This window comes from Muscardinus avellanarius, assembly GCF_963383645.1.
Source record: "Muscardinus avellanarius genome assembly, chromosome: 3".
Classification (NCBI taxonomy): domain Eukaryota; kingdom Metazoa; phylum Chordata; class Mammalia; order Rodentia; family Gliridae; genus Muscardinus; species Muscardinus avellanarius.
Genome location: NC_137788.1, coordinates 6897274 through 6915954, shown reverse-complemented (window position 1 = coordinate 6915954; position 18681 = coordinate 6897274). Strand labels below are relative to the sequence as shown.

Below are 18681 nucleotides of genomic sequence, written 5' to 3'. Positions count from 1 at the left end.
CCCAGCACACATCCTTGTTCTCATCCGTTCACCTGTTTCTGCAGGTTTGGGGTTTTTGTTGTTGTTGTTTGTTTGTTTGTGCGGTACTGGGGTTGGAACCCAGGGGCATTCTACCTCTGGGCTATGCCCCAGCCCTATTTTTTATTTTTTATTTGGAAACAGGGTCTCACTGAGTTGCAGAGGGCCTCACTAAGTAGCTGAGGCTGAGGCTGTCTGCGAATCCGGATCCTCCAGTCTCAGCCTCCCAAGTACTGGGATTACAAGCGTGCGCCACCACGCCCTGCAGGTTTGGTTTTGATCTGGAACTGAGCTCCTCCTCCCTGGCTCCAGCTCTCCTCCTCTTTCTGCCCTGCCTGTGGGGCGGGGCGGGGCGGGGGCTGGCACAGCGGGCCTGGGGGGGCGGGAACTTGCATCTTGGAGGGGGCAGGGCAGTGATAATTGAGAAAACAAATCCCAGGCCCGTGGGGAGGCTGTGCCCTCAGCCTCCGAGCCTGCAAGAGGGGGAGGGCTGCAGAAGCGACGCCTGGGCAGTCCAGGCGTGAGGAGCAGCCAGCCCGGCCCTGGGGGTGCGGGGTGCCCCGGTGTGGGGGTGCAGAGGACTGAGCCGGGGGCGACTGAAGGAGGGCAGGGAGGTGGGGTGAGGTCAGCGCTGACCACCAATAGCCTGGGGGACTCACTGGCCACCAGCTCCTCGGGTGCCGAGATCAGAGGGCGGTGGGGAGGGGCGCAGGTGACAGGGGCCGGGGGGCAGCAGGGACCTCCGGCCGGACCAGGTGCGCTGTGGCGGGGACCGAGGCCCAGATTCTGGGTCTGACTTGAAGGCAGGGCCTGCAGGACTCGCATCTTCATAGGCCAAATATGACTCATGAGAAAAGGAGAGGTCACGATGACGGCCAGGCGCGAGGCCGGGGAACCCGAAGGATGCAGTGTCCAGTGGCGAGATGGGGATCGTGCAGAGGGCTTGGGGTACAGAGGGCTTGGGGTGCAGAGGGCTTGGGGTGCAGAGGGCTTGGGGTGTAGAGGGTCGATCGTGCAGAGAGCTTGGGGTGGAGATCAGGGCACCCCCCGGAGATGGGTGTAGGCGGCGGGTTCGCAGCGGTAGGTAGGGCACTGTGCGAATCCAGGCTCCAGCACCGAGCTGGGCGGGGGTGGGGCTCCGGGGCTCAGGCCGGCCCTGCTGTCGCCCGCAGCACCAGGCGCTCTCCGAGTACCGGCCCATCCTCTGCGAGGCGCACCAGCTGCAGCGCCGCTACGCCTCGGTGGCCGACACCAAGCTGGTCCTCATCCCGCTCATCTTCATCTGCCTGCGCGTGTGGAGCACCGTGCGCTTCGTCCTGACCCTCTGCGGCTCCCCAGCCGTGCGGGCGCCCGCGCTGGTCGTGCTGCATGTAGGTCGGCCCCCCCGTCCCCGCCGGCAGAGTGGGGACACCCCCAAAGCTTCAGCCCAGACGGTGCCGCGAGGCCCCTCTGCCTCCCTCCCTAGAGGAGCGAGGAGGGGGATCAGTGTGGCTGGGGCGCCTGCTGCCCAGCAGCCTGCAGCAGCCCTAGCAGCGCTGACTGATCCTGAGTCCTTTCCAACCCAGGAGGCCCGGACACAGGCCGGCCAGCTCGGACTTGCCAGGATTCTGCTGAGGCCAAGCGGCTGAGCTCACCCTGGGCTGGCCGCGGGGTGGGGTGGGGTTCTGGGGTCCACAGCAGTCCACACACACACACACACACACACACACACACACACACACTGCCCGGCTCACACCTCACCCCTTGTTTCCTCGCAGGGCATCGGCAACACCTTCCAGGGCGGGGCTAACTGTATCATGTTTGTCCTCTGCACGCCCGCGGTCCGCTCCCGGCTCCTCGCCCTGTGCTGCTGCCGCCGCCCACAGCCCCCCACCCAGAGCCCCCCGGCACCCTGCAAGACAGGAGACCCTCGGGTACCCGGACAGACCCCAGGGAAACAGCCCAGCGCCTGAGCGCTCGCCCTCCTGGGCGCCCACGCGACGCAGCCTCTTCTACCTCTAGACCTCAGGTGGCCCGTCCACGCCGGTGCCCTGGCTCAACCGTGTGAGGACGGCGAGAAGCCAGCAACGCAGGACCCTGCCTCCCGCCCGGGCATGTTTACAATGTGAGGGACCCCCATCTGCCAGTGACTAAATGGAGTGTCAGGGGGTCTCGGAGATGTGACCCCCACCCGCATCACAGAGCGTGAGGAGAGTCCAGCTAGCTTGCTGGTCTGCAGAGGCGCCACCCCCTTTAACCAGGCCCAGGCTCCCGAGGCCATCTGTGACGGCCAGCAATGAGCACAGCCCAGCCACTCAGGGACAGCATCCTGGGCCTCCTGGATTCCCTCCCCCACGTGTGTGTGTGTGTGTGTGTGTGTGTGTGTGTTAGGGATTGAATTCAGGGCCTTACACATGCTAGACAAGTACTCCACCACCGAGCTACATTCCCAGCCCTTTTAAAATTTTTACTCTGAAGCCAGGCGTGGTGGTGCACACCTGTAATCCCAGTACTTGGGAGGCTGAGACAGGAGGCTCACAGGTTCCCGGCCAGCCTCAAAAATTTAGCAAGACCCTCAGAAACTGTTTCAAAATAAAAAGTAGGCCGGGTGTGGTGGGCACGCTTGTAATCCCCGCGCTTGGGAGGCGGAGACAGGAAGATCGCGCTGGTTCGGAGCCAGCCTTGCTGGCTTAAGAGACCCTGTTTCCAAATAAATATATAAAAATAGGTCTGGGAGTGTAGCCCGGAGGTAGAAGGGCTTCCAGGAACCCCAATACCACCAAAAAAAAAGGGAAAAAATTGGAAAAAAAAAAAGTAAAGGAGGGCTAGGGGTGTGGCCTGGAGGTAGAATGCCCTGGGTTCAATCCCTAGGGCATTACACACACACACACACACACACACACACACACACACACACACACACACAAGATAATGTTACTCTGAAACAGGGTCTCCTAAATTACCCAGCTGGTCTCCAATTTGTAATCCTCTTGTCTCACCCAAGTGGCTGGGATTACAAGCGTGTGCCTGATACCCAGCCTAGATCGCCAGCCCTCCACGTGGGTTGTGATTGACTTTCAGCCCAGGCCAGAACCCCAGGGTCCTGCTTCTGCAGTCAGTCACATAAAATGCAGATCCCACCGGGCGCGGTGCGCACACTTGCAATCCTAGTGCTTGGGAGGCTGAGATAGGAGGATCGCACAGGTTTGAAGCCGCCTCAGCTAGTTAGTGAGGCTCTCAGCAACTTAGTGACCCTGTTTCCAAATAAAGTATAAAATAGAGCCGGGCGTGGTGGCGCACACTTGTAAGCCCCGCGCTTGGGAGGCGGAGACAGGAGGATCGCGCAGGTTCGAAGCCAGCCTCTCTGGCTTAAGAGACCTTGTTTCCAAATAAAAATATAAAATAGGTCTGGGAGTGTAGCCTGGAGGTAGAAGGGCTTCCAGGAACCCCAGTACCACCAAAAAAAGAAAAAGAAAGAAAGAATAAAATATAAAATAGGTCTGAGTATAACATGGAGGTAGAAAAACCCCTGGGTTCCACCCCTAGTACCACCAAAAAAAAAAATGCAGGTCCCTTCCTCGGTACAAGGGCAGGAGGCGGAGGCCCGGGGATCCTGGAGGACAGCTCACCCTATCCCAGTGCCCTCATACACCCAACCTCCTTTTTCTTTTGACAGAAAAACAGAGGCGTTGGGAGGGTGTCTGCCTCATTCACGTCTTGTCTTAGTGTTTTGTAGGAACCGTGATCAGAGAGTTAGCGATTGATCCGAACGCTGATTCCTTCTTAAAGGTGGAGGCTTTAAGATTTGTCCCTGGGCTGGAGACATAGCCCATGGGAGTGCGTGCTTAGCACTTACCTAATTACTATAGTAACTAGGAATCCCCAGCACTCACATGTGCATACACACACACACACACACACACACACACACACACACACATTGAGCCTTTGGGGGGATTAGTTGGGATAAGTAGCAACCTGGTCCTGGGGTGATTATTTACATTTAAAAGTGGCGCAGGCTTGTAATCCCAGCATTCCGAGGCCTAGAAGGGAGGATAGCCTCAGCTACATAGGCCCTCCACAACTCAGTGAGACCCTGTTTCAAAATAAAGAATAAAAAATAGGGCAGAGGGTGTAGCTTGGAGGTAGAATGCCCCTGGGTTCCATCCCCAGACCCGCAAAAGAAAAAAGTTATACCCCCAGCTCTATTTTTATACTTTATTTTGAAACAGGGCCTCACCAACTTGCAGAGGGCCTCACTGAATTGCTGCAGCTGGCTATAAACCTGTGATCCGTCTGTCTCAGCCTCCCAGGTACTGGTATTACAGTTGTGTATCACTTTTCCACCAACATGTTGAAAGTATTTCTCTCTCTCCCCCACCCTGTCTCTCCCTGTCCTCACTAGGAATTGATCCCAGGGCATTCTACACCTCCAGCCTTATTTTATTATTTTCATTTGAAACAAGGTCTAAGTTGCAGAGGGACAGAAACTGGTCTCAAGCCTGTGACCCTCCTATCTCAGCCCTTCAAGTCCTGCGAGTACAGGGATGGGTCGCTGTCTCATTTTAGAAAATAATTTCTCCAGCTGGGCATAGTAGCGCACACTTGTATTCCTAGCACTTAGAAGCAGAAACAGGAGGGATCACAAGTTCAAGACCAGCCCCAGCAACTGAGTGAGACCCTGCTTCAGATTTTTAAAAAAGAGTAAAATAGGGCTGGGGATATGAAGTTCAGAGGTAAAATTCACCTAGGTTTCATCCCCAGTACCATCAAAAAAAAAAAAAAAAAGAAAGAAAGAAAAGAAAAGAAAAACAATTTCTCCATTAAGTAACGGAAGCCAAGAACAGGCAGAAAGTTTAGGTGTTACCTTAGAGGTCTGGAGAGGGCGCCTACAACTTCACCCAGCGGGCGACTTTCTGCAGATTCCCCCACAACTCTACGAGACTAAAATGACTTTCTGGGCCCAGTCCAATAGCTCTTGGATTAAAACCAAAGCCCTCGATTCGCTATGCTATCGATTCCTGTTGTATTCTCAAAAACAGAATCCGGCCGGGCGTGGTGGCGCGCACTTGTAATCCCAGTACCTGGGAGGCTGAGACAGGAGGATCGCAGGTTCTCAGCCAGCCTCAGCTGCTGAGTGAGGCCCTCCACAACGCAGTGAGACCCTGTTTCGAAATAAGTAAAAAATCGGGCTGGGGTGTAGCTCAGAGGTAGAATGCCCCTGGGTTCCAGCCCCAGTACTGTAGGGGGATCCCGGAGACAGACCAGTAAATCTCTGAGCACATAGCTGGTGAAAACCTTTAAGCTTCTAGAACAGAACTGAAATTTGCTTCCGTCCCAATCAGAGGAATGGTAGAACCCGACTTCCCAGCAGGGGGCCCCAGCGCCCTCGGACTTGGGCCAGGCTTGGCTGTGTTGAGCACAGGCCTGAGGAGAGTTCAGCCTGGTGGTGCCAGGTCTATATTCCTAGTCGCTGGGAGGCTGAGGCTGGAGGATCGCAGGTTCCAGGGCAGCCTCAGCAATATAGTGAGACCTTTGGCAACTTAGCAAGACCTTGTTTCAAAATAAAATAATTATTTAAAAAAGGGCTGTGAGCCGGGCGTGATGGCGCGGGCTTGTAATCCCAGCATTCAGGAGGTTGAAACCAGAGGGTCCTGGTTCGTAAACAGCCTCGGCTACTTAGTGAGGCCTTCCACAACTTAGTGAGACCCTGTTTCAAATCAAAAAGAATAAAAAAATAGGGCAGGGGTGTAGCTCAGAGGTCAAATACCCTTAGGTTCCACCCCCAGACCCACAAAAATAAAAAAAATAAAAAAGGGCTGTGGGTGTAACTCAGAGGTAGAATGCTCCCAGGCTCAATCCCCAGCACTACCAAAACCAAACCAAAACCAAAAAAGCCTGCAGCTGGGTGTGGCGGCGCACGCTTGAAATCCCAGCATTCAGGAGGCTGAGACAGGAGGATCACGGTTCACCAACAGCCTAAGCTACCTAGTGAGGCCCTTTGCAACTCAGTGAGACCCTGTTTCAAAATAAAGAATAATTTTTAAAAAATGGGGCTGGGGTTGTAGCTCGGAGGTAGAATGTCCCTGGGTTCCATCCGCAGACCCGAAAAAAAAAAAAAAAAAAAAAAAAAAGTCTGCAAAAGGAATGGGGCTCAGAAAACACGTGGTGCAGGTGCCGGACTTGACTCGTGTGATGCCATTGGTTGGTCGGACTGGACTGTCTGCTCTGGTCAAAACCTCCAGGAATGCACACCTTGGGTATTTCCATGTGTGCTCCCCGTGGGCAGGAGAGGGCCGGCCGCCTGCTGTAGCCTGGCTCTGGCCGTCTTAGTGTCGGTGACTAGGCGGTCTAGCGGGGCCGGCAGAGTTCAGAACCACAGAACCCACAGGAGGAAGGCGGCATCCTCAGGTCTACGCAGGGCCAGCAGGGCCGCCCGCGCCCGCTGGAGCTCTTTCTTCTGTGAGCATTGTTAATGTTTATCTGCCTCCCTCGGGCGCCCAAGTGTGACCACAGCCCTAACCGTGCGCCCAGCTCCAGGGGACTCTTCCTTGGCGCTTTCTGAACCTTGGTCTTGGGATCAGGTCTACGCACCAGCTCCTGCCTCTTCATGCTTCTGACGTGGTTTGTTTGTTCTTTTTTTTTAAAAAAATATTATTATGTGGACCAGGCTCTGGTATAAACAGAACCTCTTCATCTGCCAAACAACAATAACAACAACAACAACAACAACAACAACAACAACTGTTTTTACGTACTTACGGTTGTGGCCTAACACAGCGTGAGTTTTTGCACAAGCAAATTGTAACGAGAGCCCTGTCTGTGTGGAAGCCAAAGTCTTGCTATTTTTAGTTAAATAAATAAATTATTTTTCTTCTGCCTGTTTGGTAAACGGATTGCCCCACTGATTGGGGGGAGGGAGGGACGAGGTGGCCGAGACTGGCCTGAGCGTTGGGGACCACAGAGCCCTCCCTCCGCTCTGCTCAGACCTGGGAAGACGGCTCTGGTTGGCAAACGCAGTCACGGGAGAAGAGGATGCTGGGTGGTTAGAGAACACGTGTGTGTGTGTGTGTGTGTGTGTGTGTGTGTGTGTGTGTGTGTTACTAGGGATTGAACCTAGGGATGTTCTAACTCCGAGCTACATCCCCAGCCCTTTTATTTTGAAACAGGGTCTCACTAGTCACGGAGGCTGGCCTTTTACCTGCAGTCCTCTTGTCTCAGCCTTCAGCAAGTCCAGCTCTCAGCACCCATGACTTGGGGCTCATCTTGCAAGGAGAGCATCTCAGGGCCAAGCTGTTGACCCGGCGGTCCTTCGCGAGTAGTTTTATCATGGGACACAGTCACCCACTACAGCTGCCTCTGCAGGCTCCCCTGGCTGTCAGGGGATGGCTGGCTGGCTTTCTTTCTTTCTTTTTTCTTTCTTTCTTTCTTTCTTTCTTTCTTTCTTTCTTTCTCTTTCTTTCTCTCTTTCTCTCTTTCTCTCTTTCTCTCTTCTTCTTCTCCTTCTTCTTCTTCTTCTTCCTCTGTCTGTCTGTCTGTCTCTCTCCCTCTCTCTCTCCTCCCCCCCCCCCTGTACTGGGGATGGAACCCAGGGGCATCCTACCTCTGAGCTATAGCTTCAAACCTATTTTATCCTTCTATCTGGAAGCAGAGTCTCACTGAGTTGCAGATGTCCTCACTAAATTGCTGAGGCTGGCCAAGAATTTGTGATCCTTCTGTCTCAGCCTCCCAAGTACTGGGATTACAAGCAGGCACCACCACACCTGGCTTCGTGGAGTTAAAAACACCTTGATAGAGCCGGGCGCGGTGGCGCACGCTTGTAATCCCCGCGCTTGGGAGGCGGAGACAGGAGGATCGCGCAGGTTCGAAGCCAGCCGCGCTGGTTTAAGAGACCCTGTTTCCAAATAAAAGTATAAAAATAGGTCTGAGAGTGTAGCCCGGAGGTAGAAGGGCTTCCAGGAACCCCAGTACCACCTAAATAAATAAATAAATAAATAAATCCACCTTGATAGCCCAGTGTGGCGGTGCAGCCTGTAATCCCAGTTCTTGGGAGGCTGAGATAAGAGGGTCTCAGGTTCAAGGCCAGCCTCAGCAAGTAGTGAGACTCCTCAACCTAGTGAGACCCTGTTTCAAAATAAAAACAAAACAGGGCTGAGGGTGTAGCTCTGAGGTAGAATGCCTCTGGGTTCAATTCTCAGTACCAATAAAATAAAAAAAAATGATATAAAACCACCTTGATTAGTCTGTTATTGACGTTTTTTGTTTTTGTACTGAGGATCGACTCCAGGGGCTTTCTACCTCTGAGCTACACCCCCAGCCCCCTTTTTTTTTTTTTTTTTGGTGGTACTGGGGTTCCTGGAAGCCCTTCTATCTCCGGGCTACACTCCCAGACCTATTTTATTTTTGGAAACAGGGTCTCTTAAGCCAGCGCGGCTGGCTTCGAACCCGTGCGATCCTCCTGTCTCCGCCTCCCAAGCGCGGGGATGACCAGCGTGCCCACCGCCCGGCCACCCCCAGCCCTATTTTGACATAGGGTCCCAGTCTCATTAGGTTGCTCAGAGTCTCACTACGTGGCCGACGCGGGTCTCGATGCTGTGATCCTATGGTCTCAGCCTCCCAAGTACTGGGATTACAGATGTGGGCCACCATGCCTGGCTGCTGTCTATCTCTGTTATTTCTTCTAACCTGCCTTATCCTCTCCGTCCCCCATACCTAGCGCTCAGTTCTTCTTTGCCCACATCTAGGTGAGGGCCTTACCGGGCTCTCAAAGCAGGTGTGGGCAACCTTGGGATATTCTTCCTGTTCTCATTTTGCTGCTGGGGATTGAACCTGGAGCTTCGGGCATGCCAAGCATTCACGCTACCACTGAGCTAGCCTAGCCCTATATTTATTTATTTATTTATTTACTTATTTATTTATTTGTTTATTTTTGCAGTACTGGGGGATAGAACCCAGGGGCATTTTACCTCCAAGCCACACCCCCCAGCCCTATTTTTTATTCTTTATTTTGAAGCAGGGTTCACTGAATTGTGAACGGCCTCACTAAGTAGCTGAGGCTGTCCTCGAACCATGATCCTCCTGTCTCAGCCTCTGGAATGCTGAGATTACAAGCCTGCCCACCACGCCCAGCTATATCCCTAATATTTAAATACCAGAATGTGTTGTTAAGCCAGGCGTGGTGATGCACACTTGTAATCCCAGTTACTTGGGAGACTGAGGTAGAAGAATCGCAGGTTCATGGCCAGCCTCAGCAATTTAGCAAGGCCCTCCACAACTTAGTGAGGCCTGTTCCAAAACAGAATCAGGCTTGGTGACACACACTTGTAATCCTAGTACTTGGGAGTTTCTGGCCAGCCTCAGATACTTAGTGAGGCCCTCTGCAACTTTGTGAGACCCTGTTTCAAAATAAAGAATAAAAAATAGGGCTGGGGGTGTAGCTCAGAGGTAGAATGCCCCTGAGTTCCATCCCCAACACCCCCCCACACACAAAAATAATTAAAAATTAAAAAATTAAAAGAATAAAAAATATCAGGCTGAGGCTGTAGCTCAGAGGTAGCATGCCCCTGGGTTCCATCCTCAGTACCACATAAATAAATAAATAAATAAGTAAATAAATAAAATAGAGCTGGGGGTATAGCTCAGAGGTATCATGCCCCTGAGATCAATCTCCAGTATCACAGAAAGAAAGAAAAAGAAAGAAAGAAAGAAAGAAAGAAAGAAAGAAAGAAAGAGAAAAAGTGAGCAATGGCCAATCAATAAGACCCATGCACTGGTTCAGAAGTGTGCTTAAGCCGGGCGTGGTGGCGCACGCTTGTAACCCCCCGCGCTTGGGAGGCGGAGACAGGAGGATCGCGCAGGTTCGAAGCCAGCCTCTCTGGTTTAAGAGACCCTGTTTCTAAATAAAATGTAAAATGGGTCTGGGAGTGTAGCCCGGAGGTAGCAGGGTTCCATCCCTAGTACCACCAAAAAAAAAAAAGTGTGCTTAAGGGTTTGAAGATATAGAAGACATAGCTAAGTATGGTAGAGTGCTGTCTAGGTGTGGCCCCAGCAAAACACACACACACACACACACACACACACACACACACACCCCTTGCACAGTGCTTGGGGTTGGGCCAGGATCCTGATAAAACTGTTTGCCGAGGAGTTTTCCATTCCCACAGCTCAAGAGTTTCCATTCTCCCAAGGGCTCCGGGTGCTTCTTGTGTTTTAAGATGCAGGCATCTCCCCCTCTGTATCACCAAATTCCTGTCTCACAGTTCGGAAGGCCCGGCGCGGCCCGCTGGTGTCTGGGACGAGCTGTCATCTGACGCTCTGTGCTGACGAGCCTTTCCAGGAAGCTCCCTGGACCCAACGGGAAAGCAACTTGACGGCGGTGGAGCCTGTCCCGAGCGGTGACCCCAGCGGCCGCGGGCAGCTGCACCTCCTCCAAGCCCTGTCAGGGTGGACAAGCCAAGGGGTGGCTCCCCAGGGAGCCAGAAGCAGCTGAGCCCCAACAGCCAGGCCCCGCGAGGCCCGGGGAAGAGTCCTGGGAATGGCCGACTCCTCCACCCGGGTTCACTGACCGGGTCCTTGGCTTCCGAGAGGGAGGAGACTCAGCACACGCCAATCTGAGATAGAGACGGAACGTACTCAGGAGAATAAGAAATACACATTCAGGGGTGAGTGCGGGCCGCCCCCGAGGCGAGAGAGAAGCCGCCTGGGCCTTCTCTTTTAGAGGGGACTTGTGTGATGAGTGCTGCGACCTCAGTCCTATAGTCACAGGTGACCTGGGGTGTTCCCGTCCGGCCCCGCCCTGTCTTATCAGCAATCCGCCTTTTAACCTAGTCAAGGCCAGCCAGGTTTGGAGGAGGTCGCCCTCTTGGGCGGTGCCTGAGGAAATTCCTTTTGAGCATGGCTTCTGTCGTCCTGATTAAATACACCTCCCGAGGACGGTCAGAGGTGCCCGGGGCCGCTCCTGCGCCTCTCTGGGACTTTGAGTCTAACAGGCCTGGTTACTGGCTTCCCCATTAAAGTTACAGTTTCCTGTTCTTTTTTTTTTTTTTTTTGGTCTCCTTTCTACTTACTTATTTGATTTCTTCTATCCTACACCACACCAGAGCTCTGCCAGTTAGGACTGTAGCACTCCAGACAGGTCAAGTGACCTCTTAAGCCTAATCCCAGTACTTGGGAGGCCGAGACAGGAGGATCGCAGGTTTGAATGGCAGCCAGCCTCATCTAAGTAGTGAGGCTCTCTACCACTTAGTGAGATAAAGCTGTTTGCCTAGGAGTTTTCCATTCCAAGTGTTTCCATTTAGCCGGGCGTGGTGGCGCACGCTTGTAATCCCCGCTCTTAGGAGGAGGAGATAGGAGGATGGCGCAGGTTGGAAGCCAGCCTCGCTGGTTTAGGAGACCCTGTTTCCAAATAAAAATATATTTAAAAAATAGGTGTCTGGGAGTGTAGCCCGGAGGTAGAAGGGTTTCCAGGAACCCCAGTACCACCAAAATAAATAAATAAAATAATAATAATAATAATAATAATAATAAAATAGGGATGGGGTGTAGCTCAGAGGTAGAACATCCTTGGTTTCAAACCCCAGTGCCACACACAAACAGACACATACACACACACACACACACACACACACACACACACACCTCTTGGGTACTGTTGGCTGTCCTCAAACAGTGCATAAATGTGTTACTAGAGATGGAACCCAGGGGCTTTCTACCTCTGAGCTATATCCCCAGCCCGATTTTATTTTATCTTGAAACAGGGTCTCACCAAGTTGCGGAGGGCCTAAGTTGCTGAGGCTGGCCTCAAACCTGCAAAGCCTCCTGTCTCAGCCTCCCTAGTACTGAGATTACAGGCATGCGCCACCAGGCCCAGTTCTTGAACACTCTAAACAGAAGGAGGAAAAGGCCGCCTTCAGACCCAAAGGCGAAGGTGGGGGCCTAGAAGGGCGGGACCCTGAGTGGCTCGTGAGTGAGCCCTGGACTGAGCTAATTTTGCTTCCTCCGCCCCTCTGAAAGAAGAGCCCTGCACCCCCAAAGGCTTTGGGGTAACCCACCTTTTCCCTTGCATGTGTAGTTCTTATTTCTTAAATAAATCCCTGTCTGTCTCAGCCCCTGTTGCCAGGATGCAAGCCACCCCTCCCTCGGTCCTTTGGCAGCCATCTCTCCCTGGCGGGCGGCAGAGCAGAACACGGCGGGCCCGTTGCTTCAGGGTGCAGGGCAAAGGGAAATTCCAAGGTTCGCTGGGAGAAACCGACAGAGACAAATTAATTAGAGAATTAGACACAAATTTATTACTTTGGGAGAGATGATCATCATATGATACCCCATTCCTGCATAATTCAAAGCTTATGCACCCTTTTTTCCTTTTCTTCCTTCCTTTCTTTCTTCATTTTTGCTATTAGAGATAGGACCCAGGAGTTTTCTACCGCTGAGCCACACCCTCATCCTATTTTTAATTTTTATTCTTTTTTTTTTTTTTTTTTTTGCAGGTCTGGGGGTGGAACCCAGGGGCATTTGACCTCCGAGCTACACCCCCTGCCCTATTTTTATTCTTTATTTTGAAACCGGGTCTCACTGAGTTGCAGAGGGCCTCACTAAGTAGCTGAGGCTGTCCGCGAACCATGATCCTCCAGGTCTCAGCCTCCCGAATGCTGGGATTACAAGCGTGTGCCACCACGCCCGGCTCTATTTTTAATTTTTATTCTGAAACAGAATCTAAAGTTGTGGAGGGCCTTGGTAAGTTGCTGAGACTGGCTTTGAACCTGCGAGCCTCCTGTCTTCGCTTCCCAGGTCCTGGGATTACAGGTGAGACCAATGTTTTTTCTTACAGGGTCACAAAGAATAATACTCGCAGACATGAGGACGGGGAGGGGACTGTGAAGAGCGGGCAGGGCGGCTGCCTTGCGGCGGACGCAGTCACTCTGGTGCTCAGCAGCCGCCTCTGGCCCCTGCCAGGACCAGTCCAGGCCACGCGCCAGCAGCTGCACACCGGCCTGTCCCGGAGTCCACGCGACCTACGCGCCTGCGGGCTTTGATGCTCAGCGGATGTCTCCAGTCACTTCCGAGCCTGGCCCGTCAACTGTACATCACCTTCTTACAGGTCAGTGGACTCGTGTGTGTGTGTGTGTGTGTGTGTGTGTGTGTGTGTGTGTAAGAGAGACAGACAGATGGCGGCAGGTGTCTATAATAGGTGGCCTATCCAGGCGTCTATTGCTTCTGTGACTTTCCGTTCTCAGTCGGGTGTCCGGTGAGCGCCTGGAACAACGGCGGGAGTCTTGTACACACGTGGTAGACTCTCCGGAGGTTTTTAATCTTGGTAACACTCAGGAAATTAGGTCCTGTTGACTCTCAGGAAATGTACTATCTTGTTAGCACTTGACATTCAGGAGATTTGGTCCTGTTGACTTTCAGGAAATTGGTGGGCACTGGACACTCAGGAAGTTGGGCCTTCCCTCATGCGGCCCGCTAACCACATCTGCTCCTTTCCTTCCTTTCTTTCTTTCCTTCTCTCTCTCTCTTTCTTTCTTTCTTTCCTTCCTTCCTTCCCTCCTTCTTCCTTTCTTTTTGTTAGATAGTCCAGGGATAAAGAAAGAAAAGCAGGCCGGGCGTGGTGGCGCACGCTTGTAATCCCCGCGCTTGGGAGGCAGAGACAGGAGGATCGCGCAGGTTCAAAGCCAGCCGCGCGCACTGGCTTAGGAGACCCTGTTTCCAAAAAAAAAAATTATATATATATATATATATATATATATATATATATATATATATATTAGATCTGGGAGTGTAGCCCAGAGGTAGAGAGAGGGTTTCCAGGAACCCCAGTACCACTAAAAAAAAAAAAAAAAAAAAAAAAAAAATATATATATATATATATATATATATATATATATATATATATTAGAAAGAAAGAAAGAAAGACAGACACAGCCCTGCAGACCAGAACAGGCTCTTTAGCTGGAGGGAGGCCTGGGAGGAGGGTCTGCCAGGGGAGAGCCCAGGAGATTTAGAAGCAGCCCCTTCCTTACAGACTAGGGGCTTTCTATGTGCCTTAGGAAGGAGAGCTAGGCGTCTTGCCCCCCCATCGGTGGTCTTGACGGGCCAGGGCAGGTGGATTATGAGGCTGGGGGCCACAGCTGGTCAGGGCCACTTTCCCGCCCCTCGCCACCTCTGGAGTTCTTTTCTTCTCTACCTCTTCCGTCCAGGCCACAGTGCCCAAACTCGGTGTGTGTGTGTGTGTGTGTGTGTGTGTGTGTGTGTGTGTGTGTGTGTGACTGTGGATCAAACCCAGAGGATTCTACCTTAGAGTTATACCCCCAGCCCTTTTTTGTTTTCGTGGTACTCAGGATAGAACCCTTCTACCAGGGAGCTTCTCCCTCTGGGTTACATCCCCATCCCCAGACTGTGTGTGTGTGTGTGTGTGTGTGTAACACTGAGAATTAAACCTCGAGGCAGTCTAACTCAGAGCTACACCCCAGCCCTAGTTTTATTTGGAAATAAAGTCTCACTAGGTTGATGAGTCTCACTGCTTGCTGAAGCTGTTCATGAACCTGCGATCCTCCTGTCTCAGCCTCCAAGTACTGGGATTACAAGCCTGTGCTTCACGCCCAGCTCTTATTTATTTATTTATTTATTTTTCAGCACTGGGGATGAAACCCAAGGGGCATTCTCTACCTCCGAGCTACACCCCTGGTCCTATATTTTAGTCTTTTTTTTTTAGTGGTGCTGGGGGTGGAACCCAGGGGCTTTCTACCTTTGGGCTATCCTCCCAGACCTATATTATATTTTATTTGGAAACAGGGTCTCACTAAGTTGCTGAGAGCCTCACTAAGTAGCCGAGGCTGGCTTCGAACCTGCGCCATCCTCCTGTCTCAGCCTCCCAAGCGCGGGGATGACAAGCGTGCGCCACCACGCACGGCTCTTTTTTATTGTTTGAAACATGGTCTCACTGAGTTGCGAAGGGCCTCGCTAAGTAGCTGCAGCTGTCCTCAAACCTCGACCTCCTCTGGTCCCCGCCTTCTGAATGCTGGGATACCAGCATATGTTGACCTTCTTCTAGGCAAGTGTTTTTTTATTTGGGGGGTACTGGGGGGTGGAACCCAGGAGCCTTTTATGTCTGAGCTACACCCTCAGCCCTATTTTATATTTTATTTGGAACAGGGTCTCACTAACTTGCCGAGGGCCTCACTAAACTACTGAGGTTGGCTTGGAACCTGCAAATACTGGATTACAGTGTGGGCCACCGCGCCCGGCAGCCTGTTATCTTTCGAGTCCTCCCAGGCAGGCGTTTTTAAGAGACGGGATCCTGTTTCGTAGCCCAGGCTGATCTCAGACTCGAGAAGTTTCTGGCCGCAGCCAGGGGAGTAGCCGAGTGTCGTGTCTCCGCAGTCTTCTTCTGATTAGATCCTGAGATTACCGGGTGGGGAAGAGGCGGTTGGTTGGTCTCCCCGGTAGCTTTTAATGAGCGGAGCCGCTCTGCGAGGGGCAGGCCCGCCCCTTCCTCTCGCGCTTCAGCCGCCATTCTCCGAGGAGCCGCAGGCAGGTCACAGCATCTGCCCTGAGGGGTCTGAAGCCCACCCCCCACGGCCCGAGCGGGCCCCTGGAGAGCCGGGGGGTGAGTCGGCCCTGTTTGGGCGCGGGGAGGGGGGACGGCTGGGGCTGGCTGCCTTCAGGAAGAGCAGAGGGCGAGGCTTCTCAGGCCTGAGTGTCCACACGGGGTGGGGTTGGGGAGGGTCGATCCTTCCTTCTGGGATTGCGGAGGTCCTTAGTTTCCATGAAGGAAAAGAATTTCTGCAATCAGAGGCCTAAGCAGAAGTTTACTTAGGAAAGTAGGGAATACACTCTGGTTTTCTGTCATGTTTTTGTGGTGCTGGGGGTGGAATTTAGGGGACCTCTACCTCCAGGTTACACTCCCAGCCCTCTTTTATTTATTTATTTATTTATTTATTTATTTATTTATTTATTTATTTTTGCGGGTCTGGGGATGGAACCTAGAGGCATTTGACCTCCAAGCTACATCCCCTGCCCAATTTTTTATTCCGTATTTTGAAGGCCTCACTAAGTAGCTGAGGCTGTCCGCGAACCGTCGTCCTCCTGTCTCAGCGTCCCGAATGACGGGATTACAAGAGTGTGCCACCACGCCCGGCTCCCTCTTTTATTTTTATTTGGAAACAGCTAAGTTCCCGAGAGCCTCGCCAAGTTCCTGAGGCTGACTGTGAACCCGCAACACTCCTATCTCAGCCTCCCAAGTACCAGGATCACAGGTGTGCGCCATCATGCCCGGCCTGAGAATATATACTCGAGGGACAATGTGGGCCACTCCAGGAGTGAGGGATGGAACCCAGCGGCATTGTACCCCTGAGCTCCACCCCAGCCCTATTTTTTTTTAATTTTTTATTTTGAACCAGGGTCTCACTAAATTGCAGAGGGCCTAAGTAGCCGAGGCTGGCCTCAAACCTGCGATCCTCCTGACTCAGCCTCCCAAGTACTGGGGTTACAAGCATGCACCACCATGCCCAGTTTATGGGTGACTTTGTGAGCGGTGGGCAGGAGGAGTACGTGAGGAAGGCCGGGGGAAGGAGGGGGTGCCGGTCACCTTGCTCTCTTGAGAAGTGCCCAAGGAGTTTCCTCTTTAGCGTGACCCCTGCTGTGTGGTGATCAGGCCCTCCCTAAGGACACTCAGCAGTCCCCGCATCACTTGCAAGCTCCTTTAGGCCTCTTGCTCTGACAGGCCTTGCTGCGGGGCTTCCTTATTAAGTTACATTTCCCTCGTCCCCCCTCTGTCTCCTTCCTACCTGGCTATTTTATCCCTCGGCTCCTCATCACGGAGGGCTGGGATCTGGCTAAGGTGCGGGTCTGGGACCCAGGGCCTCCTGCACACCAGGCCGCACTCCGCCACCGCGCTGCACCCCAGCCCCAGGTCGCGGATGCTCCAGCGGATGCTCCAGCTCCGGGAGGCGGTGCGCGGGCTGCCGGGGTCTGGCTGCGAGTGTGGGTGGGCGGGTGGCGCCCACGGCTGCGGGATCCCACGTGCTTTCCGAGATCCCAGGTGGGAATGGCAGGTGTGCTACCTCTTGACCCTAATGCTGTGTGCGTGTGTGTGTGCGTCTGTCTGTCTGTCTGTCTAGATCCCCAGATGCTCGACAGCCTGGCATGTGGGGTAAGCGGGGCTGGTTTGTCGTGTTGGCTCATTGCCAGGAACTCCCACCATGGTCCATTTAAGATCTCAAACTGTTTTTTACCCCAATATGATGTATGAATATACCGCCCCAGTAAAAAATTAAAAATAAAAAAAAAGATCTCAACCTGAGCCGGGGCCGGGCGCGGTGACGCACGCTTGTAATCCCCGCACTGGGGAGGCTGAGACCGGATGAGGCATGAAAATTGTTGGTTCAGGCCAGCCTCGGCAATTTAGCAAGATTCTATTTAAAAGTGTTTTTTGTGCCGGGCGCGGTGGCGCACGCTTGTCATCCCAGCATTCGGGAGGCTGAGACAGAAGGATCTGGGTTCGCGGACAGCCTCGGCTACTTAAGTGAGGCCCTTTGCAACGCAGTGAGACCCTGGCTCAAAATAAAGAATAAAAAATAGAACTAGGGGTGTACCTCAGAGGTAGAATGACCCTGAGTTTAATCCCCAGTCCTCAAGGGAAAAAAAAAAGGTGGTCAAGATGTCAAACTACTGTAGAGAAAAATGTATGCTCTGGCGGAAACCTGGAGCTCTCTGAACGCCAGCACACGCTCTGATCCATAGGGCTCCGTATTGCCATCAGACTTACAGACCCACAATTTTTTTTTTTTTTTCGGGTCTGGGGATGGAACCCAAGGGCATCTGACCTCTGAGCCACACTCCTGCCCTATTTTTATTCTTGATTTTGAAACAGGGTCTCACTAAGTTATGGGGGGCCTAAGTAGCTGAGGCTGTCCGCGAACCACGATCCTTCAGTCTCAGTCTCCTGAGTGCTGGGATGACAAGCGTGCCCGCCACGCCCGGTTGCCGCTCACAATTTTGTTTGCATTGAGAGTTGTGTGTGTGTGTGTGCGCGCGTGTGTGTGTGTGTGTGTGTGTGTGTGTGTGTGTGTGTGTGTTGGGGCTCTGGGATATTAAGGATGTGCCCATCACTGAGCTGCCCCTATCCTCTTCCCCCAAGACTCATGATTTCTCCTTTCTTGGGGGAAATTATCTTTCAAGGTTAACCCGAAGTCACTGAATGCAGAGAGATAGTTTGAGCGGTAGCTCGCCATTGCAGAATGCTTCAATATATTTTTACTGAGGTGAAATTCACATAACACATTTAAGCATTTGTTGGTTTGTTTAGTGGCACTGAGGATTGAACCCAGTGGAATTTTACCTTTGAGCTATACCTCAGCCTTAATTTTTTTTTATTTGGACACCGGGTCTCGCTAGGTTGACGAGGATCTCATTAGAGAGGCTGTTCTTTTTTTTTCCTTTGGTGGTACTGGGGTTCCTGGAAACCCTTCTGCCTCCGGCTATACTCCCAGACTTTTTTTTTTTTTTTTAATTTAAACCAGCATGGCTGGCTTTGAACCTGCATGATCCTCCTGTCTCTACCTCCCAAGCGCGGGGATTACAAGCGTGCACCACCGCGCCTGGCTGAGGCTGTTCTTCAATGAGTGTGCTTGAACCTGTGATCATCCTGTCTCAGCCTCCCAAGCACTGGTATTACAAGCTTGCACC

The 18681-nt window shown here is 52.5% G+C and overlaps 1 protein-coding gene across 1 annotated transcript in view; it reads left to right on the top strand.

Annotated features, from left to right (window-relative positions):
- GPR157 (G protein-coupled receptor 157) overlaps positions 1-13244 on the top strand; it is a gene marked incomplete at both ends in the record, with an annotated part of 39000 nt that extends 25756 nt beyond the window's left edge. The window contains 6 exons of the mRNA XM_080691273.1: positions 1191-1388; positions 1776-1931; positions 2020-2122; positions 10257-10434; positions 12949-13093; positions 13230-13244. Of these exons, the coding sequence (XP_080547399.1) occupies positions 1191-1388; positions 1776-1931; positions 2020-2122; positions 10257-10434; positions 12949-13093; positions 13230-13244 (795 nt within the window). The remainder of the gene's footprint in view (positions 1-1190; positions 1389-1775; positions 1932-2019; positions 2123-10256; positions 10435-12948; positions 13094-13229) is intronic.
- Positions 13245-18681: the final 5437 nt, after the last annotated feature.